This window comes from Carassius carassius, chromosome 22 (assembly GCF_963082965.1).
Source record: "Carassius carassius chromosome 22, fCarCar2.1, whole genome shotgun sequence".
Lineage (NCBI taxonomy): Eukaryota > Metazoa > Chordata > Actinopteri > Cypriniformes > Cyprinidae > Carassius > Carassius carassius.
The window spans coordinates 18028580-18048838 of NC_081776.1; the positions used below are offsets into that span (position 1 = coordinate 18028580).

Here is a 20259-nt window from a genome sequence, read left to right on the forward strand (position 1 = left end):
TATTGGTAACTCATTGGCTCTTTCAAAGCTTTTAAGGTTCTTTTTACACCAGTCAGAAGTTTTTTTCTGGTTTGTCTAGGAGACAAAGGATAACATATGACTTTACAAATCAGTTTTTTTTCAAGGCCATAAAATAACGTTTGCATTGTATTTATTTATAAGTGCACCATCACTGTACCTGTTTGCGCTTTCTTTGATGCAATCTGGTTGTCAGATCCATATTGTCAGGGCTGTGTCCTTTGGATGAGTCCATATTATTAGACTTACTTTTCATCCTTTGTGTTTGAAAATAAAATGCCTTGCATTGGAAAAAAGAATTAAAGCAGAGGTTTCAGATAAAAATAACACTAAAAAAACTAAACCACCTGTAACCCCAGTTAAATCCCTACCAATTCATGCAACTAAATGCAAACTAAACTGTAGTTATTTATTTATATTTATTTTTGTATTTACAATAAAAATTATTGTTCAAATATATTATTAAGAATGTGTAGCTAGTAAAAAGACTGGGGACATTCTCTAACAGTTCCTTTGGAGAGAAAAGCACTCACTCAGTTTTATTGTCGTCTTTGTTTTTCATACCTGTTCCTGGTTTGTCAAGATAATGCTATTTTATACATATTTAAACGTAATGATTTTATTTAAAAAAAAAAATTTGACATCTCCGCTTTGAAATGTACATTTTACAGTAAAGTAATGATATAAAGTCATAGTGACTTTCAATGAAGTTAACAGTTAAGCAATAACCTCCTCCGACCCAGTTCATTGTTGCCCTCATAGCCGGTTTTAAATTCACCCACCGACTCTTCTCTACAGACAACAAAATACTGTCAGCGTAAAAATGTTAACTGTTCAGGTTATGAGGCTATTAGGTCAAAGTTAAGAGCAGCAGCCGATAAGATATAAGGTTATTATCGATAACTGTTGTGTGAGCATGCTTAGTGACCCACAACGATTAATTTCCCCTTTTTTTCATAGTTTTAGAACTGCCTTCACAAATTGATAATATTTTATTAAATCACCATCAGTGAAGAAAGTAACTTGAACAGAAAACAATGCAGCAAAGTTGTTAGCCCGTATATGTTTCAGATTTTAGATTTAAATAATAATATTATTGACAAAACACATAATAAAAACTGACAATTACAAGAAAATCAAATAATGGTGACAGTGGTAAAATATATTTTTATTTGAAAAACATGATTTATATGTAAAAACCAAACTAGATAAACAATTGTTCATTTTGACAGTGACACTTTTTAAACTGTGGATCAGACCATTCTGTTATATTTAAATACGTCAAGTGCAGCAGCCAATCGGCGTGGAGTTGGGGGCGTAACCAGCAAGGAAAACCCAAATGACGGAAACGTCTTACCTAGTGGTGCAGATTCAACCTTACGGTACCATTAATTTTATGTGTATATTCTCTGTTTAAGGCATTGAGTGACCCTATGGATGTGATTTGGAACAAACTAAAGATTGCATACTACTTATTTTTGTAAAAGCAGGATAAAAAATGAGCAACATCCTCCATGCAGCATCAAAAGTGAGGTGGAATCAGAGCACTGCGGCGAAAAGAGCGGTGTTCCTGGCGGCCGCCGCATACGGGGCGAAAACGCTTTACCCCATCATCTGCGAACAAATAAAACAACGGAAACCACCGAAGAACAACACGTCTGCACCGGGACATGAGAATGGATTGATATCTCCTCATAAAGCTACACCAGAGACTGCCTCTAGCCTTAGTAAATCACCCGGTATCAATGCGGAATTCTTCAAGCAGATTCTTGATCTGGTTAAAATCGTGTTCCCGAGGTTTGTAACCAAAGAACTGGGTTTACTATGTTTACATTCAGTAGCTCTAGTTTCACGGACGTTTCTGTCTATTTATGTGGCAGGTTTGGATGGTAAAATAGTGAAAACGATCGTAGAGAAGCAGCCGCGGAGCTTCATGATCAAACTGATGAAATGGCTTCTGATCGCCATCCCGGCCACATTCGTCAACAGCGCGATCCGCTATCTGGAGTGCAAGCTCGCGCTCGCGTTCCGCACGCGTTTGGTAGATCATGCATATAAAACCTATTTCACCGATCAGACCTATTATAAGGTCAGCAACATGGACGGGAGGCTGGCGAACCCGGACCAGTCTCTAACCGAGGATGTGATGATGTTCTCGCAGTCCATTGCGCATCTGTACTCAAACCTCACCAAACCCATCCTGGACGTGATACTGACTTCATATACTTTAATACAGACTGCGAGATCTCGGGGTGCGAACGCAACCGGACCCACTCTCTTAGCGGGGCTAGTGGTGTTCGTCACGGCGAAGGTTCTGCGCGCGTGCTCGCCGAGGTTCGGTAAGCTGGTGGCGGAGGAGGCGCACAGGAAGGGCTATTTGCGCTATGTGCACTCCAGAATCATAGCCAATGCAGAGGAGATCGCCTTCTATAGGGGGCATACGGTGAGGAAATGCATAATTCACACGTGCAGATATAAACATCAATATAACATTAAGAAATGCATCACTCTGTGTAGTGTAAACGTCATTGCTTATTACATTTTAGAGGACTTTTATAATGGGCATAAGGTGTACATGTGCATAAATATACACATAGGCCTACATATATAAAAATGTTACAAATGTTCCATAACTAGCTAGTTTCTACTCTTTGAATTCTCTCAATGATTGGTATATTTAACCTTTTCTCATGTGTCAGGTGGAGATGAGGCAGCTGCAGAAGTGTTATAGCACCCTGGCGAAGCAGATGAATCTCATTCTATCAAAACGTCTGTGGTACATCATGATTGAACAGTTCCTCATGAAGTACGTCTGGAGTGCAAGTGGTCTGGTTATGGTGGCAGTGCCCATCATCACTGCCACTGGCTTTGCTGACAACGGTACGGTGGAACTTTACTTTGTTTAATTAACTATACATACAATCTCATTGCAATTTCTGTGTTAAGGCAAATTTTTTATGACGTTCCAGAGGTTCAATTTCAGAAATATAGGTCATGTAGGAATAGCATTTACTTAAAGATGACATTTTTCATGTTCATTTGTTTCTTAAAGAGCTGGCTGATGGTCAGACGCAAGTGTTGGTGAGTGAAAGAACAGAGGCTTTTACAACAGCTCGCAATCTCCTGGCCTCAGGGGCGGATGCCATTGAAAGGATCATGTCTTCTTATAAAGAGGTAAAATATTTATCGTGCTTCTTTGTTGACATTCTCCACAATTATTTCGTTTTTACATAGATACATACATATTACAGGAAATAAATGTGATTGTAAGATTGTTCTTATTTGATCAGAAATACAGTAATAACTGTAATATTGTGAAATTTTACATTTAATTTAAAAGAACAGTTTCAAAAGTTGAATTTTAAGCAGTATTATCAGTGTTGGGTGTAATGCATTACTAAGTAATTCATTACTGTAATTTGATTACTTTATCCTTTGAAAGAGTAAAGGGATTAATTTAAATTTTTCTGCAATTTCATTAGTTAATCCTAATGTAATTGCATTAAATACTGTAGATACTATATAAAACAATAGCGGATTTAACATCTAACACCTAAAACATTGAAAATATAATGTTCAAATGTAATTTCAAGAATAATTTACGCAATTTTATATTATTTATTTGAAAGAATTAAAAGAGCAGTTTCTTGCCTGTCTTTGCATTGTTCAACTTGTCGAGGTTAATAAAAAAAAGTTACTAATAAGTAATGCAATATTTTTTTGAGAGCGAGTGATTTGTATGGTAATCTACTTACACAGTTAAAGATATAATTAGTAGCTAGTAATGAATCACTTTTTAGATTGACCTACCCAACACTGGCCACTGTAATGACAAAAATGAAAAATTTCTTGAATAGCAGTACTACAGCAAGGGCCAGATCACCGCTACAGGAACTAAAACCACAAAGGATGTGATGTCATGCAGCAGTGAAAGCTGGGAATCTTAGCATAGGCTTGGATCAGTGTTGGTATCAACTGCCACTCTGTTGACTAAGCCTTCTGGGCAACTTAATCCACCATCTGTTGAACAGGGCGCATCAGTCAGCCCTGCTTCACAGATGCTGTGTTGTGTCCATGACAAAGTTAGATACTATAAAGCACGACAACACTCTATTTCAGACCTTTTAAATAGTGTACTGTGTTGTAAGTATAATGGTCAGCTAGCCCAACATGTGATTTGTTAATAATTAATTAATATTTTGACATTTCATAATGAAATGTAAACGTGGGTGGTGCTTGCTACTGTAAAACTAGCTGCCATGTTGCTAGGGTGTTATAAATGTTAAATACTAGGAAGTTCTGGGCAGTTCTATATTATATTTTTTGTTAATATTGTATTACAGTATATTAATACTTTTTTCATTTTATTTTAGCAGTTTTGTTATCTGTTGTCAGTTGTTTTTTATATATTCATATTTAGCTTTAATTTATTTGATTTGATTTTAGGGTAACACTTTACAGTAAGGACCCATTAGGTAACGTTAATTAATGCACTAATGCATTTTGTTCTTCTGGTGAAATGACAGACTTCTTTACTGTGGCATACATCAGACTTCTTCAGTCATCCTCAAAAATTCTGCCTCTTTCTTACAATTGACTGCAAACTTATCCAATCAACAACCGGTGGGTGGTACCAATTATCTGCCCTACTTTTTGGGCCTGTCCAAGGCCCTGTCCCAAATGGAACACTTCATGTGGACTTTTGGTCTTGCGGACTTACAATGGCTGCCGCGTACGCATGTCCCTTAAGTCCACAGGTACATAGAGTACATAGGGAGAACCATTCATCATTTTAGCATTCAAAAGGGTGCTCTTAAGCGCCCTCTTTGCAGCCGTTATGTGCCCTCGATACGCATCTGCCGAGCCCTCATTGAGGTGAGCTCCGCAGCAGACTTCTAACCCGAAGTCAAAGTGTCCTTACGTCACGAAAGTGTGGACTCAGAAGAAGAACATGAGGGTTTAGGGTGCCATTTGTGACAGGGCCCAAATACCTGCACTTGTGGTCTTGGCCACTTTAGAGCATGTGTGCTCAACAGGAAGTAAGTGCGCAAGACTGTACCAGGTCTTAAAAATGCAGTGTCCTTAATGTACACTAAATCCACACCGTCTCAAATACCACTTCGGAGCGGTATTCGGGACTAAGCGTGTCCCATCATGCATCATGTTGTGGAAATAAATCATTTGACTTTTTGCCAAGATCTCACAAGATGTCGTGGAATCCTTTCCAGTTTAAGTTAAATATTAATAATAATTAGATATGACATATAATTCGATAGTGAAACATAAAATGTTACACATGTTATTGGTCCAGACTGCAAAGATACGTATTTTGTTAAACGTGTGCAACGTTTAACACTTAATTAGGAACACCACAATATAATTAAATTGTGTTAAACATAGGGACTTCTGACTTCTGAGTAGACATTATGGGAAGTTAGTTTAAAATGCAAATCAAAATAAAACTCAAAACATTTGAAACCAACGAAAAGTACTATACACACTTGTGGTCTTCATACTTACTTGAACACTTGGACCAAATACAGGAAATACGTAAGTGGTCAAGTGAATAGACCGCAAATGTCGGTATTTGGACAGACCTTTTTAATATTTTAACTCGGACAGAAGTCACAATAGAAGACTGAAGAAAATACATGAATAAATTTAGTATGAGCAAAAGCATTTATACATATATATATATATATATATATATATATATATATATATATATATATATATATATATATATATATATATATATATATATAGCAGAGCACATCAAGCAAGCAAAGGAAAAAAAACGTCTCTATATTCCCACCCCACTGACACCCCAAAGGAATGTAAAATGTTTCTCCCTGAGGCTCTTGGGATGTGGTTTCTGCCTAAACAAAGAAAAAACACTGGCTAAACACTTCGTAACACAGGCTTTGGATCAGATTAAGCATTCAGGCCAGTACCGTGCAAAGGATTGATCTGTAAACTTCACACAATGGGTTTAGCAAAGGCTGACTAGCATTTTTGATGCTAGGATGCAGAAATTTCAGTTCATCTGTTTACATAAGTGCCCCAAATACCTGGTTACTTGCTCTGGTTCTGACAAACAGCAGTTGAGAAATGCTATCTGTTGTTGGGTTACCTCAACCTCTGAAGGTCTCGCTATCACTCCAATCACATATATTTGTTCTGTGTGCTTTAGGTCACCGAGTTGGCTGGCTACACGGCACGTGTGCACAACATGTTCTTAGTATTTGATGAAGTCCAAAGGGGAATATACAAACGTTCATCTGCCATCTTGACTGCAGAGGAGATGATAAGCGGGGATGATAACCGACCTGAGATGCATATCGATGGGCCTCTGGAAATCAAAGGTCTGAAGAACATAGCACAACTCTGCTGCTGTGTGCAACCTTAAAATAATAATTCACCCAAAAATTAAAATTCTGTCATCATTTACTCACCTTCGAGTCCAGACCTGTTTTTTTTTTCTTCTGTGGAACTTTAAAACCCATAGAAGAAAGAAACTCATACAGTATTGAAACAGCATGTGCATAAATGATGGCAGTATTTTTCTTTTTTGGGTGAGCTGTTCCTTTAATTGCTCAGTCATACCCCCGATGAATGCTTGACAAAAGAATTTAAAATAAAACTGAGAGATCATATTAAGAGAAGGAGAGAGAATATTCATGAAACTTGATAGACATGGGAGACCCTTTTGACAACTATAATTGAAATAGGCCCTGAAACATTTAAAAATTAAGTAGTAATAATTGAGTTGGAAAATGATTTTATATAAAATGATATATATATATATATATATATATATATATATATATATATATATATATATATATACCGTATTTTCCGCACTACAAGGCGCACTTAAAAGCCTTTAATTTTCTCAAAAAATATGGATCAAGGCGCTCTGTCAAAATGTTGACATTCCCTTTAGCACAGCTCCATCTAGTGGATGCATAAAGTAAACCCAGTCAAACATTTGACTGCAGTATCTTCTATTCTATGCGCCTTATAATCCGGTGCGCCCTATATATGAAAACAGTTCTAAAATAGGCCATTCATTGAAGGTGCACCTTATAATCCGGTGCGCCTTATAGTGCGGAAAATACGGTGTATAAATATATATATATATATATATATATATATATATATATATATATATATATTAGAGGTCTACCGATATTGGATTTTGCCGATACCGATAGCTAGGTTGTACCACACTTCCACGGCTTTATGAAATCTGTTAAATTTTTTCCTAAATTCCATTAGATTTTTTTTCCAAGTATTTCCGTTAAAATTTTTCTTAATTCTGTTTTTTCCATTTTCATTTTTCTCCACTCCTTTTTAATAGTTAAATTGAAGTTTATTAATAATAAAACAAGTCTAGTTAATTAAAGGGTTAGTTCACCCAGATAGCAAAATTATGTAATTAATAACTTACCCTCATTTTGTTCCAAACCCGTAAGACCGCCGTTTGGAACACATTTTAAGATATTTTAGATTTAGTCCGAGAGCTCTCAGTCCCTCCATTGAAGCTGTGTGTATGGTATACTGTCCATGTCCAGAAAGGTAAGAAAAACATCATCAAAGTAGTCCATGTGACATCAGAGGGTCAGTTAGAATTTTTTGAAGCATCGGAAATACATTTTGGTCCAAAAATAGCAAAAACGACGACTTTATTCAGCATTGTCTTCTCTTCCGTGTCTGTCGTGTGAGAGAGTTCGAAACAAAGCAGTCTGGATATCCGGTTTGCGAACGAATAATTCAGTTCACCAAATCGAACTGAATCGTTTTAAATGGTTTGCATCTCTAATACGCATTAATCCACAAATGACTTAAGCTGTTAACTTTTTTAATGTGGCTGACACTCCCTCTGAGTTCAAACAAACCAATATCCCGGAGTAATGCATGCACTCAAACAGTACACTGACTGAACTGCTGTGAAGAGAGAACTGAAGATGAACACCGAGCCGAGCCAGATAACGAACAAAAGACTAACTCGTTCACGAGTCAAGAACCGGTTGCATCGGTTTTCGGATCACCAGTAGTTCTTTCTGACAGTTCGATTCAATAAACCGGTTGAAGAAAACCATTGATTGCCCTTGATTCAAGCCTTCGGTTTACCCGCACTCATAACACTAGCACAGAATCAGTTCAGAGTCAATCACCAAAAGAATCAGTTCGGTTCTTGCGCTCTGTGTGTCAGTCTGTTTCACGCTGAATCACACATGCGCAGTATCATCAGCTCCTCGATTCTTCTTATCTGACTCGGCTCGGTGTTCAGCTTCAGTTCTCTCTTCACAGTAGTTCAGTCAGTGTACTGTTTGAGTGCATGCATTACTCCGGGATATTGGTTTGTTTGAACTCAGAGGGAGTGTCAGCCACATTAAAAAAGTGAACAGCTTAAGTCATTTGTGGATTAATGCGTATTAGAGATGTGAACCGTTTAAAATGATTCAGTTCGATTTGGTGAACTGTATGATTCGTTAGCGAACCGGATATCCAGACTGCTTTGTTTTGAACTCTCTCACACAACAGACACGGAAGAGAAGACAATGCTGAATAAAGTCGTCGTTTTTGCTATTTTTGGACCAAAATGTATTTCCGATGCTTCAAAAAAATCTAACTGACCATCTGATGTCACATGGACTACTTTGATGATGTTTTTCTTACCTTTCTGGACATGGACAGTATACGTACACACAGCTTCAATGGAGGGACTGAGAGCTCTCGGACTAAATCTAAAATATCTTAATCTGTGTTCCAAAGATAAACGGAGGTCTTACGGGTTTGAAACAACATGAGGGTAAGTTATTAATTACATAATTTTGCTATCTGGGTGAACTAACCCTTTAAGGTCATGAAACATACATTTTCACATCAATTTAATAAAAGTTTAACAGAAATTAAATGTTTAAGGACCCTATGAAATGTTTTATTTTTTATCACCATATTTTTTATTGTTACCAAATTCTGTTTTAGCATGTATAATTATTTGAACACATAAAACAGCTTTTTTTTTTTCTTAAAGAAGCCTAATGATTTTTTTCCACAAATTCTGTGTGTATTTAAATGTTTGTTGTTATCAAATCAAGGCATGAAACGTCTCGGTTACGTATGGTAATCCTCGTTCCCTGAAGGAGGGAATGGAGACGACACTTCGTTTTTTCGCTGAGGAGCCGAGCCGGGGACCCGGCAGCTCAGCGGCGGTACAGCAACCATGGCGACGGGATGTGGTGTCTCCATTCCCTCCTTCAGGGAATGAGGGTTACCATACATAACTGAGACGTTCCCTTTCAGTCGGTCACTCTCGACGCCACGTCGGTGACCGACGAATATGGGATCCCTATCAAAGTGCCATGGGTGCTGCCCCTTCCAGTGCCCTGTGCGAGCCGCCTGCGCCCCTATTAGGTGTAGGATGGGGCTCAGAACAAGTAGCTCCACTCACCGTTGTCAAAGCACTACCTCACTGGATGAGATTAGATAACACTGGGAAAACGTACCCGGTCTGCTTGGAAACCGGGACGCTGCGGAAGCCCCATCCTTTCCCGAAGGAGGTCTCGGAGGCAAATACACATATAGCATCCGTTTAGGAGTATACGGAGAAATTTGAGGTGATTAAAACCCTCTTGGGGAGGCAGAAGTCTGCCAGGGAAACACGGGCTCTAAGGCTATACCGTGGACACATACGAGTACCGCTTAAGTCTCAATATGGAACCCACCCTTCCATGGTTCTCACGGATACATCATGAAGGCCTGGCGCCGGACATTCCACCACGTCCAGCTGCTTAGGGTGATGGAGGATCTCAACAGGGTCTACAGTACGGACACTCTGGAGCAGTTTAAGCAAGCCGACACTAACCAGGGCCTCTCAGTGCCACTACCCGTTTGAGGTGAGAACACAGGAGGATACCAGCTCTATACGAAGGCTATACAACCTAGCGAACGTGTTAGGGGTCGCCCAGCCCGCAGCTCTACAAATATCTGTCAGCGAGGCGCCACGAGCCAGCTCCCAGAAGGATGCAACACTTCTAGTTGAGTGAGCTCGCAACCTGAACGGGCAGGGCACATCCTGAACCTGATAAGCCAGGGTTATGGCGTCCCCAATCCAGTGGGCCATCCTCTGCTTAGAGACGGCACTCCCCTTCTGCCGGCCTCCGTAACAGACAAAGAGCTGGTCTGAGGTCCTGAAGCTTTTTGTTCGGTCTACATAGCACCTTAATGCTCGGACGGGACAAAGCAAAGCCAGGGCTGGGTCTGCCTCCTCCAGGGGCAGCGCTTGCAGGTTCACCACTTGGTCTTTGAAGGGTGTAGTGGGAACCTTGGGCACGTAGCCAGGACGGGGCCTCAGGATTACCTTGGAGTCAGCCGGCCCAAACTCTAGGCACAAATCGTTGAGCAAAAATGCATGCAGGTCCCCTACCCTCTTGATGGAGGCCAGTGCAAGCAGGAGCAGAGTTTTCAATGAAAGAAACTTTAGCTCAACTGAATGCAAAGGCTCGAATGGACCCTGCTGTAGTGATTTAAGCACTAGAGACAGGTCCCAAGGGGGTATACAGGGGGGTTGGGATGGATTTAACCTCCTGGCCCCTCTAATGAACCTGACAATGAGGTCATGCTTACCCAAATACTTCCCATTCACGGGGTCATGGTACGCAGCAATAGCAGCAACCTGGAATTTGAGGGTGGAGGGAGACAGCCTTCGCTCCAGCCCTTGCTGCAGAAAGGACAGCACGACCACAATAGGGCATCTTTGGGGGTCATCTCGGCGAGAAGAACACCACTCGACGAACAGGTTCCACTTCAAGGTGTAAGCGTGTCTCGTAGACGGTGCTCTGGCCGAAGTGATGGTGTTTGCTACCTCTTGGGGTAGGTCACCTAGAACCTCCGCGTCCTGTCCAGGGATCAGACATGGAGATTCCAAAGGTCTGGACGCGGGTGCCAAATAGTGCCCCATCTCTGAGTCAGTAGATCCTTCCTCAGAGGAATTGGCCAAGGAGGGGCTGTCGCAAGGAGCACTAGTTCGGGGAACCAGGTCCGCGTGGGCCAATACGGCGCTACTAGCAATACTTGCTCCTCGTCCTCCCGGACTCTGCACAGTGTCTGTGCGAGAAGGCTCACTGGGGGAAACGCATACTTGCGTAGGTCCCGCGGCCAGCTGTGTGCCAGTACGTCCATGCTGAGAGTTACCTCGGTCAGGGAGTAGAACAACTGGCAGTGAGGGGTCTCAGAAGCAAACAGGTCTACCTGAGCGGCTCTGAACCGGCTCCAAATCAGCTGGACCATCAGGGGATGGAGTTGCCATTCTCCCGGGAGTATTGCTCGAGACAGCTCGTCGGCTGTATGACTGAGCAGGCCTGGAATGTGAACGGCACGAAGTGACCTCAGAACCTTCTGACTCCAAAGGAGGAGGTGGAGGGCGAGTTGTGACATGCGACGAGAGCGCAGACCACCTTGTCGGTTGATGTACGCAACGGTCGCAGTGTTGTCCATTTGGACCAGCACATGCTTGCCTCGTAAGAGACCTTTCAAGGGATCGGTTCAAGGGAAGGTGTACTGCTAGAAACTCTAGGCAATTGATGTGCCACTGCAGCTGCGGGCCCGTCCAAACCCCTGAGACTGCATGCGCGTTGTACGTGGCCCCCCAGCCGGTGATGGAGGCATCGGTGTAAACCACAGCATGCCTAGAGATCTGCTCTAGGGGCACCCCTGCCCAGAGAAATGCAAGATCTGACCACGGAGTGAGGGTTTGCTGACAGGCCGGTGTAACTTGGACCCTGTGGGTGCCGCGCTTCCACGCCCACCTCAGGACTCGGCCATAAAGCCAGTGCTGGAGCGGTCTCATATGTAATAGGCCGAGTGGTGTAAGTGCCGCCGCGGCTGCCATATGCCCCAGGAGCCTCTGAAAGAGTTTCAGTGGGACCGCTGTCCTGCTCTTGAACGCAGGCTAGCACCGACCGCGCACGTTCCTCTGTGAGGCGTGCTGTCTGTTCGACCGAATCCAACTCCATACCGAGAAAAGAGATCTTCTGCCGCGGTGAGAGTTTACTCTTTTCCCAGCTGACCTGAAGGCCCAACAGGCTCGGGTGCCAGAGCACCACATCCCTGTGCTCGCACAACTGATCTCGAGACTGTGCTAGTATCAGCCAATCGTCTAAGTAGTTGAGAATGCGAACACCCTGCTCTCTGAGAGGAATGAGAGCTGCCTTCATGACTTTCGTGAAGACACGGGGAGACCGGGACACCCCGAAGGGCAGGACCTTGTACTGATATGCCAGTCCTTCGAATGCAAACCACAGAAAAGGTCTGTGGCGCCGAAAGATGGACACTTGAGAGTACACGTCCTTCAGGTCGATCGCTGCAAACCAATCTTGGGGACGGACGCACCCGAAAATGCGTTTCTGTGTCAACATTTTGAACGGTAGCCGATGGAGGGCCCGATTCAAAACTCGCAGATCCAAGATCAGTCGTAACCCACCGGCTTTCTTGGGTACAATGAAGTACGGGCTGTAAAACCCAATCCTCATATCGGCTGTAGGGACCAGCTCTATCGCGTCCTTCGCCAGTAGGACTGCGATCACTTCCCGCAAGACAGGGGCATCGGACGCTTTCACTGTAGTGAAGCGGACACCGCAGAGCTTGGGGGGAAGCCGGGCGATCTGAATCGCATAGCCGAGGCTGATGGTACGCAGAAGCCAGCGAGACGGGCTGGGTAGCGCAGACCAGGCTCGCCAGAACAAGCCCCAGATCACGGCCGCGGCAACGGGACTCCGCCCCCCTAAAGGTAGCGAAGCCTGGTTTGCAGCTCCGAGTTGGTCATAATCCCGCAGTGAGAACATGACTCATCCACGAAAGCCACCTCAGCATGCTCGACGCCCAGACACGTGAGGCAGCGATCGTGACCATCACCCGTTGCCAGGTAACGACCGCACCCAGAAACGCACGGGTGAAATGGGATCCTTATAAGGACGATCCATCGTCTTTACAAAGACGCACCAGTGAAGCTCTTTTAGAGAAATTTGCTCAATTGGAAATGCTCTTTTAGTGCTGAGGTGCACGACAGGGGTAGTGCACCCTGAAGTGTGCAATCCACTCGACACAGGAACGACCGCCGCTGAAGCGCCGTCTTGCCAACACACAAAGCTTCCGAGAGCGTGCTGAACTCGTAGTTCACAGCAGACACAGTACAGCAGAGCGATACTAATGCTCGGCTCCGAAGCGAAAAGCTGGTATGCATTGCACCTGCTGCCCTCTTAAACTTACGCAGAGATCAGCGGCAGCTGGATGCAATAATTGCATGACAATGTGCATTGGCTCGTTTAGTTTACACTCGAAGTAGATTGGTCTATCGAAACGATATCCCATATTCGTCGGTCACCGACGTGGCGTCAAGAGTGACCGACTGAAAGAGAACATTAATTTAATTGATCTTTTAATTACTCAAAATTAAGCAAACTTTTTTGGCAAACAAAGGGGATTTACTATTAAAATTCAAACATGGAATAATTATTTTTTTTTGTGATTAATCCTTAAAAAATAATGTTTGTTTCAATTTAGTAGTAGTGGTAGGTTAGACTTCAAAACCGGACTTTTATTTTGACGGGTTGCCATGAATACCTTTAGAGTTTTTTGTCTGTGATATGATGCTTTTGCTCAAATCAAATGGTCAAATGTTAATGAAGTGACTCTCAGAGAAGTTCTGGAGATGCTCTTCATGTGTTGTACATTCTACTGAAAAATAGACTTCAAAACCGGACTTTTATTTTGACGGGTTGCCATGAATACCTTTAGAGTTTTGTGTCTGTGATATGATGCTTTTGCTCAAATCAAATGGTCAAATGTTAATGAAGTGACTCTCAGAGAAGTTCTGGAGATGCTCTTCATGTGTTTTTGTCCTCATTTAGTAAGACGTCGTACGCTGAAATCACCGCGAGCATCACTCCACGTTAAACTGTGAATTCCGTTTTTATGAATGGATTCCATGATTCCGTCCGCCACTAGAGTCCGCTCTCGCACTGTTTAATGAAAACACGCCCTTCTCAGCCACTCCAGCAACGGATGCAACTCTCGATTGGGTTCAGGTCCCGTGACTGTGGAGGCCAGGTCATCTGGCGCAGCACCCCATCACTCTCCTTCTTGGTCAAATAGCTCTTGATGCCTTCAGTGTGACCCTACAATTTTCATAGTCATGAAAATAAAGAAAACTTTTTGAATGAGAAGGTGTGTCCATATATGTATATATATGTGTGTGTGTGTGTGTGTGTGTGTGTATATACGAGAGAAAATTTTATTTGTTATTTATTTATTTTTCTGTGGGGTTTTCACGTTTTGCAAGCCTTTTACCAACTTTTAAGGCATGTCAAACCCTTTATTTTTAGGGATTTTGCAGTTTAGCAAGTAAGTATTCAGATTAAATAGATCAAATTTATAAAATAATGTTTTAAGAAATTAAAGGGCAACAGGGTTGCAAATTATGTTTTCAATAGCTAGTTTGGAATAAAATGCTAGTTTGTAGTTATTGACAAACTTATCTTACATTAATTAAATTATTTTATCTTTTTTTATATAAAGTAACTTAAATAAAAGTATCAGTATCATAAATAAAATTCATGAATAATGTCAACACTACAGTTTCCTTTAAAACATGAGGAAATTGAGTTATTTATTTGATGTTTATGTTATAGTTAGATGCAGACATATCTAACAGATATCACATAATTGAATTAAACAATAAATAATAATTTAATGCTTTATTTATAAAGATATTCAAGGAATACCAACTATGTGCCATAAGTTCAAAGTGAGAGATATTTATTCCTTGGTTTTATTACTGTATATTCTAAAGCTCTGTCTGATTGTATGTATTATTACTCTTTCTACAGGCAAAGTGATTGATGTGGATAAAGGTATAGTCTGTGAAAATGTGCCTATAATCACTCCTAATGGAGATGTGGTTGTATCCTCCTTGAATTTCAAGGTGAGTTAAACAAGAATTTTTAACTTATATTACTATACATTTGGGCACAAATATACCATTTGATATACACATATAATGATACTGTAGTGTAGATATATTTCTGGTGTTATCAGTCAAGATCACAGTTTTATATTTACACTTGCAACACAGAAACATGAAGTGTCCTAAACAAGTCAGGACAAAGTTATGAAGGGAATGTTGTTTGGCACTGTGTGCAGCAGAGTTTAGTGGTTTATGGTTGCCAAGCAATGTGACAAATTGTTGCATTGATAAAGAATTACACTTGTGTTGTTAATATCCATTTTATTGTATTATTTTTGTATTACTTGTATTAATATAAAGCTGTTTTTTATGAGTAATCATATAGTTTGGTTTGTCTGACAGGTTCCAAATAAACAGACAAATAACCAAGTTATTGTAAAGTACCACCACACTTTGTAAATGACAGAGTTTGAGCTCAAACTAAAATGATGCCTTTGGAGTTTCATTCAATTATATACTGCACCCTTTACTTAACCATGTGAACTTACTCAGTTTGCTGTAACTGGATATTGTGTGCAGGTAGAGGAAGGGATGCATTTGCTGATCACAGGGCCAAATGGATGCGGGAAAAGTTCTCTGTTCCGGATCCTCAGTGGCCTCTGGCCTGTGTACGGCGGGCTTCTGTACAAACCCTCGCCAGAGCACATGTTTTACATCCCACAGAGGTACAGACAACACTTACAGTACCCTTGGGATCTCACACACACAACTGTACAGAATAAGCAGTGCTTCACAGTACACACAGTGTTAACTGCTCTAGAACAGAGTTTCATAACCCGCCCGGGTAAAAAAAAAAGTGGTGCTTCCAAAATACAAATGTGAAACAAACCTTTACCCAGGATTAGGCGTAGTATGAAAAGCCCTATACTGTACCAGCATTATTATAAAAATTTCCATCTGCTGCTAGGGATTTGTTTTGTAACTATGGACCCCTTTCATAACCACCATTTTTGTTGTTGTTTATTGGCCAGAATATGGTTTATGGAAATACAGTAAATAATTAATGGAATAAATTATAAGTCATATACATTAAAGTAGTGTTATATTCAAATCTGTTGCTAGTTATACGAAGGAACAATATGCTCGTCAACTCTATGAAACCTTACTGACAGCCAAAGAATACTGAAACTGTTTCTTTAGATACAAGAAGCACATTGGAACACATATACTGTGTGCGTAAAGTATAATCAGAAAAGCAACAATCCTTGCACAGGAGACTCAGCTCATTATTGATTCCAATAGGTTTTGATGTTAACGTATTACTAAGATAAAAATTAAATACACTACTAAGTATGAAATTGATCTTAGAATAATATTTATAAACATTCATTTTAATACTGAATTAAATACATGTATTAGTAATTTCACATGTTAACATATGTGAAACTCTTAAATTTTTTCAGTGTGTCGCAATGCACATGCGTTCTCTGTAAAGGAGAATGTGATTTTGTGATTTTTGCTTCCTTTGTAGCAGACTTTGTGCCAAGAGTGGACCTACGAGGCATTAAAATGCATTTAGGTATAAGGCCCATTAGGTTTCGGAACAGCTACTGTCCGCCGTCTCTGTTCCATATTGCAGACGTTGCACCGTCAGGATTTGACTGCAGTCTCCCGAGGCAGAGACAGTGTAACTAAAGCTCTGTGAACTGCTGAGCGACAGAAACCAGAGTCCTCAGTAGTGAAATATTTACCGATTCCTGCAGGTGCAAGCACAGCCAGACCCAGGATGGCCATTAATATTTTATACACAGGCTGTGGGTAGAGTAATGAGTAAATGCAGTTGTGCTTTTGTGCATATCTATCTATCTATCAATCTATCTGTCTGTCTGTCTGTCTGTCTGTCTATCTATTTATAATACCACACAACCTTAAACACTTCACCTGGCTGACATAATATGAGTAAATAACAGTAAACATGTTTTATCCTCTCTCCAGACCGTACATGTCCATCGGAACGTTACGGGACCAGGTCATCTACCCTGACTCTCTGGACGACATGCATGACAAGGGTTACAGAGACAAGGACCTGGAAGTTATTCTGGACATTGTCAATCTAAACCACATAGTTACCCGAGAAGGAGGTTTGTACATGTATAACTGCCTTTTTTGGATTTAGGAAGGGATCTTTCTGTTTGTCTGCACATAGACACAAACTAATCAGGTATAAATCAAATGAAACTAAAATGGGCTTGGCAATTTTAAATAACCAACTACATGCCTGAGCCTGTTACACACCCAATTACATGACTTCAGTATTTCACCATTTCCATCTCTTTTTGATCCTTGAAAGAATTTCTGTGTGCTGTATAATAGGATCCCAGTATTTTGAGCCAGCTTTCCACCAGGAAAAACAAAACAACAACACTTTTCTTCATTTATATATATATATATATATATATATATATATATTATATAAACTATTCCACTCATACAAAAGCATTTTGGAGGTAGTTCACTACTGTGTCTGCGTCCAGGCTGGGATGCTGAGCTGGACTGGAAAGATGTTCTTTCTGGAGGCGAAAAACAGCGTATGGGCATGGCACGAATGTTTTACCACAAGTAAGATCTCATAGCACAAATTATTGTAATGTATTTTAATTTCAATGTTGAATTTTAAAAAAAATTATTCATTTTTTTTAAGGCCTAAGTATGCTCTGCTGGATGAGTGCACCAGTGCTGTCAGTATTGATGTAGAGGGTAAAATATTTCAGGCTGCAAAGGATGCTGGTATCTCCTTACTGTCCATCACCCATAGACCCTCTCTATGGTGAGAAACTAAAACTTTAAATCTCTTGAAATATATCTTATCATTTGTATAATATTATCAAATTAATTTCATGATATTCTAATTAATTCTGATTGATTAAACAGTGTTAACAGTATATATATATATATATATATATATATATATATATATATATATATATATATATATATATATATATATATATTGAAATTAGGTAGAAAGCTAAATTATTTAGCAGGTATTGAAAAGGTGTCTTTTATACAATATTATACAACATGATTAAAATAAAACTTTTTGTTCTTTTTTTATTGCACTAGATGAATGCATTAAATTGACATCTCTCTGAAAGTACAGTAGTATTCATTTACATGATTGTAAATGTTTATTGAAGAAAAATTAATTAGTAGGGAATTGTAGTGAATGTGTTTGCGACATTCTTCTTAAAGGAACATTGTATCAGTTACTATGACAAAAAAAGCATTGAATGCATTATAAATACATAAACTATGCATTGAATTCATCAAAGGATGTAACTTCTTACTTCTCTCACCCATTCGCAGGAAATACCACACACACCTGATGCAGTTTGATGGGGAGGGCGGCTGGCAGTTCGAGCAGCTGGATACAGCCACGCGGCTCTCACTGACGGAGGAAAAACAACGCTTGGAGTCTCAGCTCGCAGGCATCCCTAAGATGCAGCTCAGACTGAATGAACTGTGTAAGATCTTGGGTGAAGATTCAGTTCTAAAGACGGTGGAGAACAAGGATGAGGACTGAAAGAAACCCTGGAGATGCTTGATGTTCAGGAAAACTCATGTTTTGGTACTTTTAATATTTTAGTAATGATTTTAACCTTTGATGTGTATACACGACAATTCGATACTGAAATTTAAGTTTTAATAGGAATCGTAGAAACAGGTTCACTTTTGTTTTATTTAATTTAGTTTAGTTTTATTTTGCTTTTTACTTTGCCTTTTTTTGTTGTTTTGAACTAATTATGTTATACATTTTTTGTTTTGCTGTTTAGTTTTTTTGTTGTTCTTTTATTTTGCTTTTTGTTTATGTTGTGGTTTTGTTTTGTTTGTAATGTTCTTTTTTTTCTTTTTTTTGCTTATACGTTTTCAGCACTTTATTGAACCAATTACCCAATAATTTAGCTGTATAAATTACTTTGACAAACAGTAAGTCTTAAATTATGTATTTTTCCTTTCATGGATTAACACTTTCAGCTAAATATTGTTTAGGTAGTGTTATTCAAATGATGTATTCCTAATTTTTTGTTGATATTTTAACCTAAACAACTTCCCTCCATATCCAAAATCAAAAATGTTGTATCCTGTGGTAACAACAATAGTGATTTTATTTTATTTTTTTTAACCATTTTGTAAAGGAAAATCATTTAGGTCATTTACAAAACAAGCTTTTGCACAATCAACCTTTGAAGAACACAGAGAAAATAAAAAAGGATGAGACTATCTATAGGTCATTGTGTGAGTCAGCTGGAGAGCTCTGGGTTTAAGACAGCAGGTTTCTGGTTTTCTGAACAAAAACAATATTCTGGATACACACAGTGAGGGCACAGGACTCTGCAGGTGGTTCTGTTGTATCCACACTGAGCTTACAGACAGAGAATGTTATTCTGGGTCACCAGACTAAGAGAATCATGTTCGTCATCATGTTTTAGATTTGTTTCTCAGTTCTACTGTTTCATGTCAAGTCATATTATTAGGTTGTTTCAAAATGTATTGCACATTATGTATTTTCATTCAGACTGATATACTGTGAAGTTTGTCTAACATCTGTGAAGTGTTTATCTTTAATACAACATTTTTTTTTTACTTTTTTTTCATTCAAACACTGACTTGCATTTGCTTTTATTATTGTTTTGTTTGAAACCCTACTTGGTTGGAAAATTTCACTGACTAGTTAGCTAATCTTTGTGAGCAAATACTACATCTATGCTGGAATCATAACTATCATTACTTTAATTTGCACTTCTAGGATGTGCTTATTTGGGTTACAAATATTAGTCAAAGTTTTAATCTGCATCCCCAAAATGTAAATATATTTTATTTTATTTTTAACATAGTTTAATTGTATGTGAATGAGTATTGACTTTGTCAAGTATGTCAACAATCTGTACAACAAGCTGTAATCAGCCTGTAAATAAAATACAACCAAACATATAGAAAGATTATGATTTTGTGAAACCCATCTATCTATCTGTCTTTCTGGGAAGACTTCCCATAACACCCTGTGTATTTGCTACATCATTAGAAGAATGGCATCTACGCTAATATTAGTCTGTTTCTCACTTATTCCGAGGTCACCGTAGCCACCAGATCCAGTCTGTGTCCAGATCACAGGGTCACTGCAGTCACCCGGATCCAGTACGTATCCAGACCAGATGGTGGATCAGCACCTAGAAAGGACCTCTACATCCCTGAAAGACAGCGGAGACCAG

General features: G+C 39.9%; 1 protein-coding gene across 2 annotated transcripts; it reads left to right on the plus strand.

The window, feature by feature from the left end:
- Window positions 1-1352: 1352 nt before the first annotated feature.
- On the plus strand, window positions 1353-19989 carry LOC132099084 (ATP-binding cassette sub-family D member 2-like). Of its 2 annotated transcripts, XM_059505526.1 has the most exons (11): window positions 1612-1815; window positions 1899-2461; window positions 2718-2898; window positions 3071-3192; window positions 6212-6383; window positions 14913-15007; window positions 15569-15714; window positions 16985-17130; window positions 17524-17608; window positions 17691-17816; window positions 18356-19989. In XM_059505526.1, exons 1-11 carry the CDS (start codon window positions 1764-1766, stop codon window positions 18570-18572), a joined length of 1905 nt encoding a protein of 634 aa, XP_059361509.1. In that variant the 5' UTR covers window positions 1612-1763; the 3' UTR covers window positions 18573-19989. The 2 variants fall into 2 exon arrangements, with proteins under 2 accessions (XP_059361508.1, XP_059361509.1); XM_059505525.1 differs by having other exon boundaries at window positions 1353-2461.
- Window positions 19990-20259: the final 270 nt, after the last annotated feature.

What these genes read in the sequence shown, in the direction of transcription:
- LOC132099084 (XM_059505525.1), top strand. Translation starts at nt 1,517, where the DNA reads ATGAGCAACATCCTCCATGCAGCATCAAAAGTGAGGTGGAATCAGAGC. An exon ending in CCTTCTATAGGGGGCATACG is followed by an intron (nt 2,462 to 2,717) that starts GTGAGGAAATGC and finishes CTCATGTGTCAG; the next exon opens with GTGGAGATGAGGCAGCTGCA. An exon ending in TCATGTCTTCTTATAAAGAG is followed by an intron (nt 3,193 to 6,211) that starts GTAAAATATTTA and finishes TGTGTGCTTTAG; the next exon opens with GTCACCGAGTTGGCTGGCTA.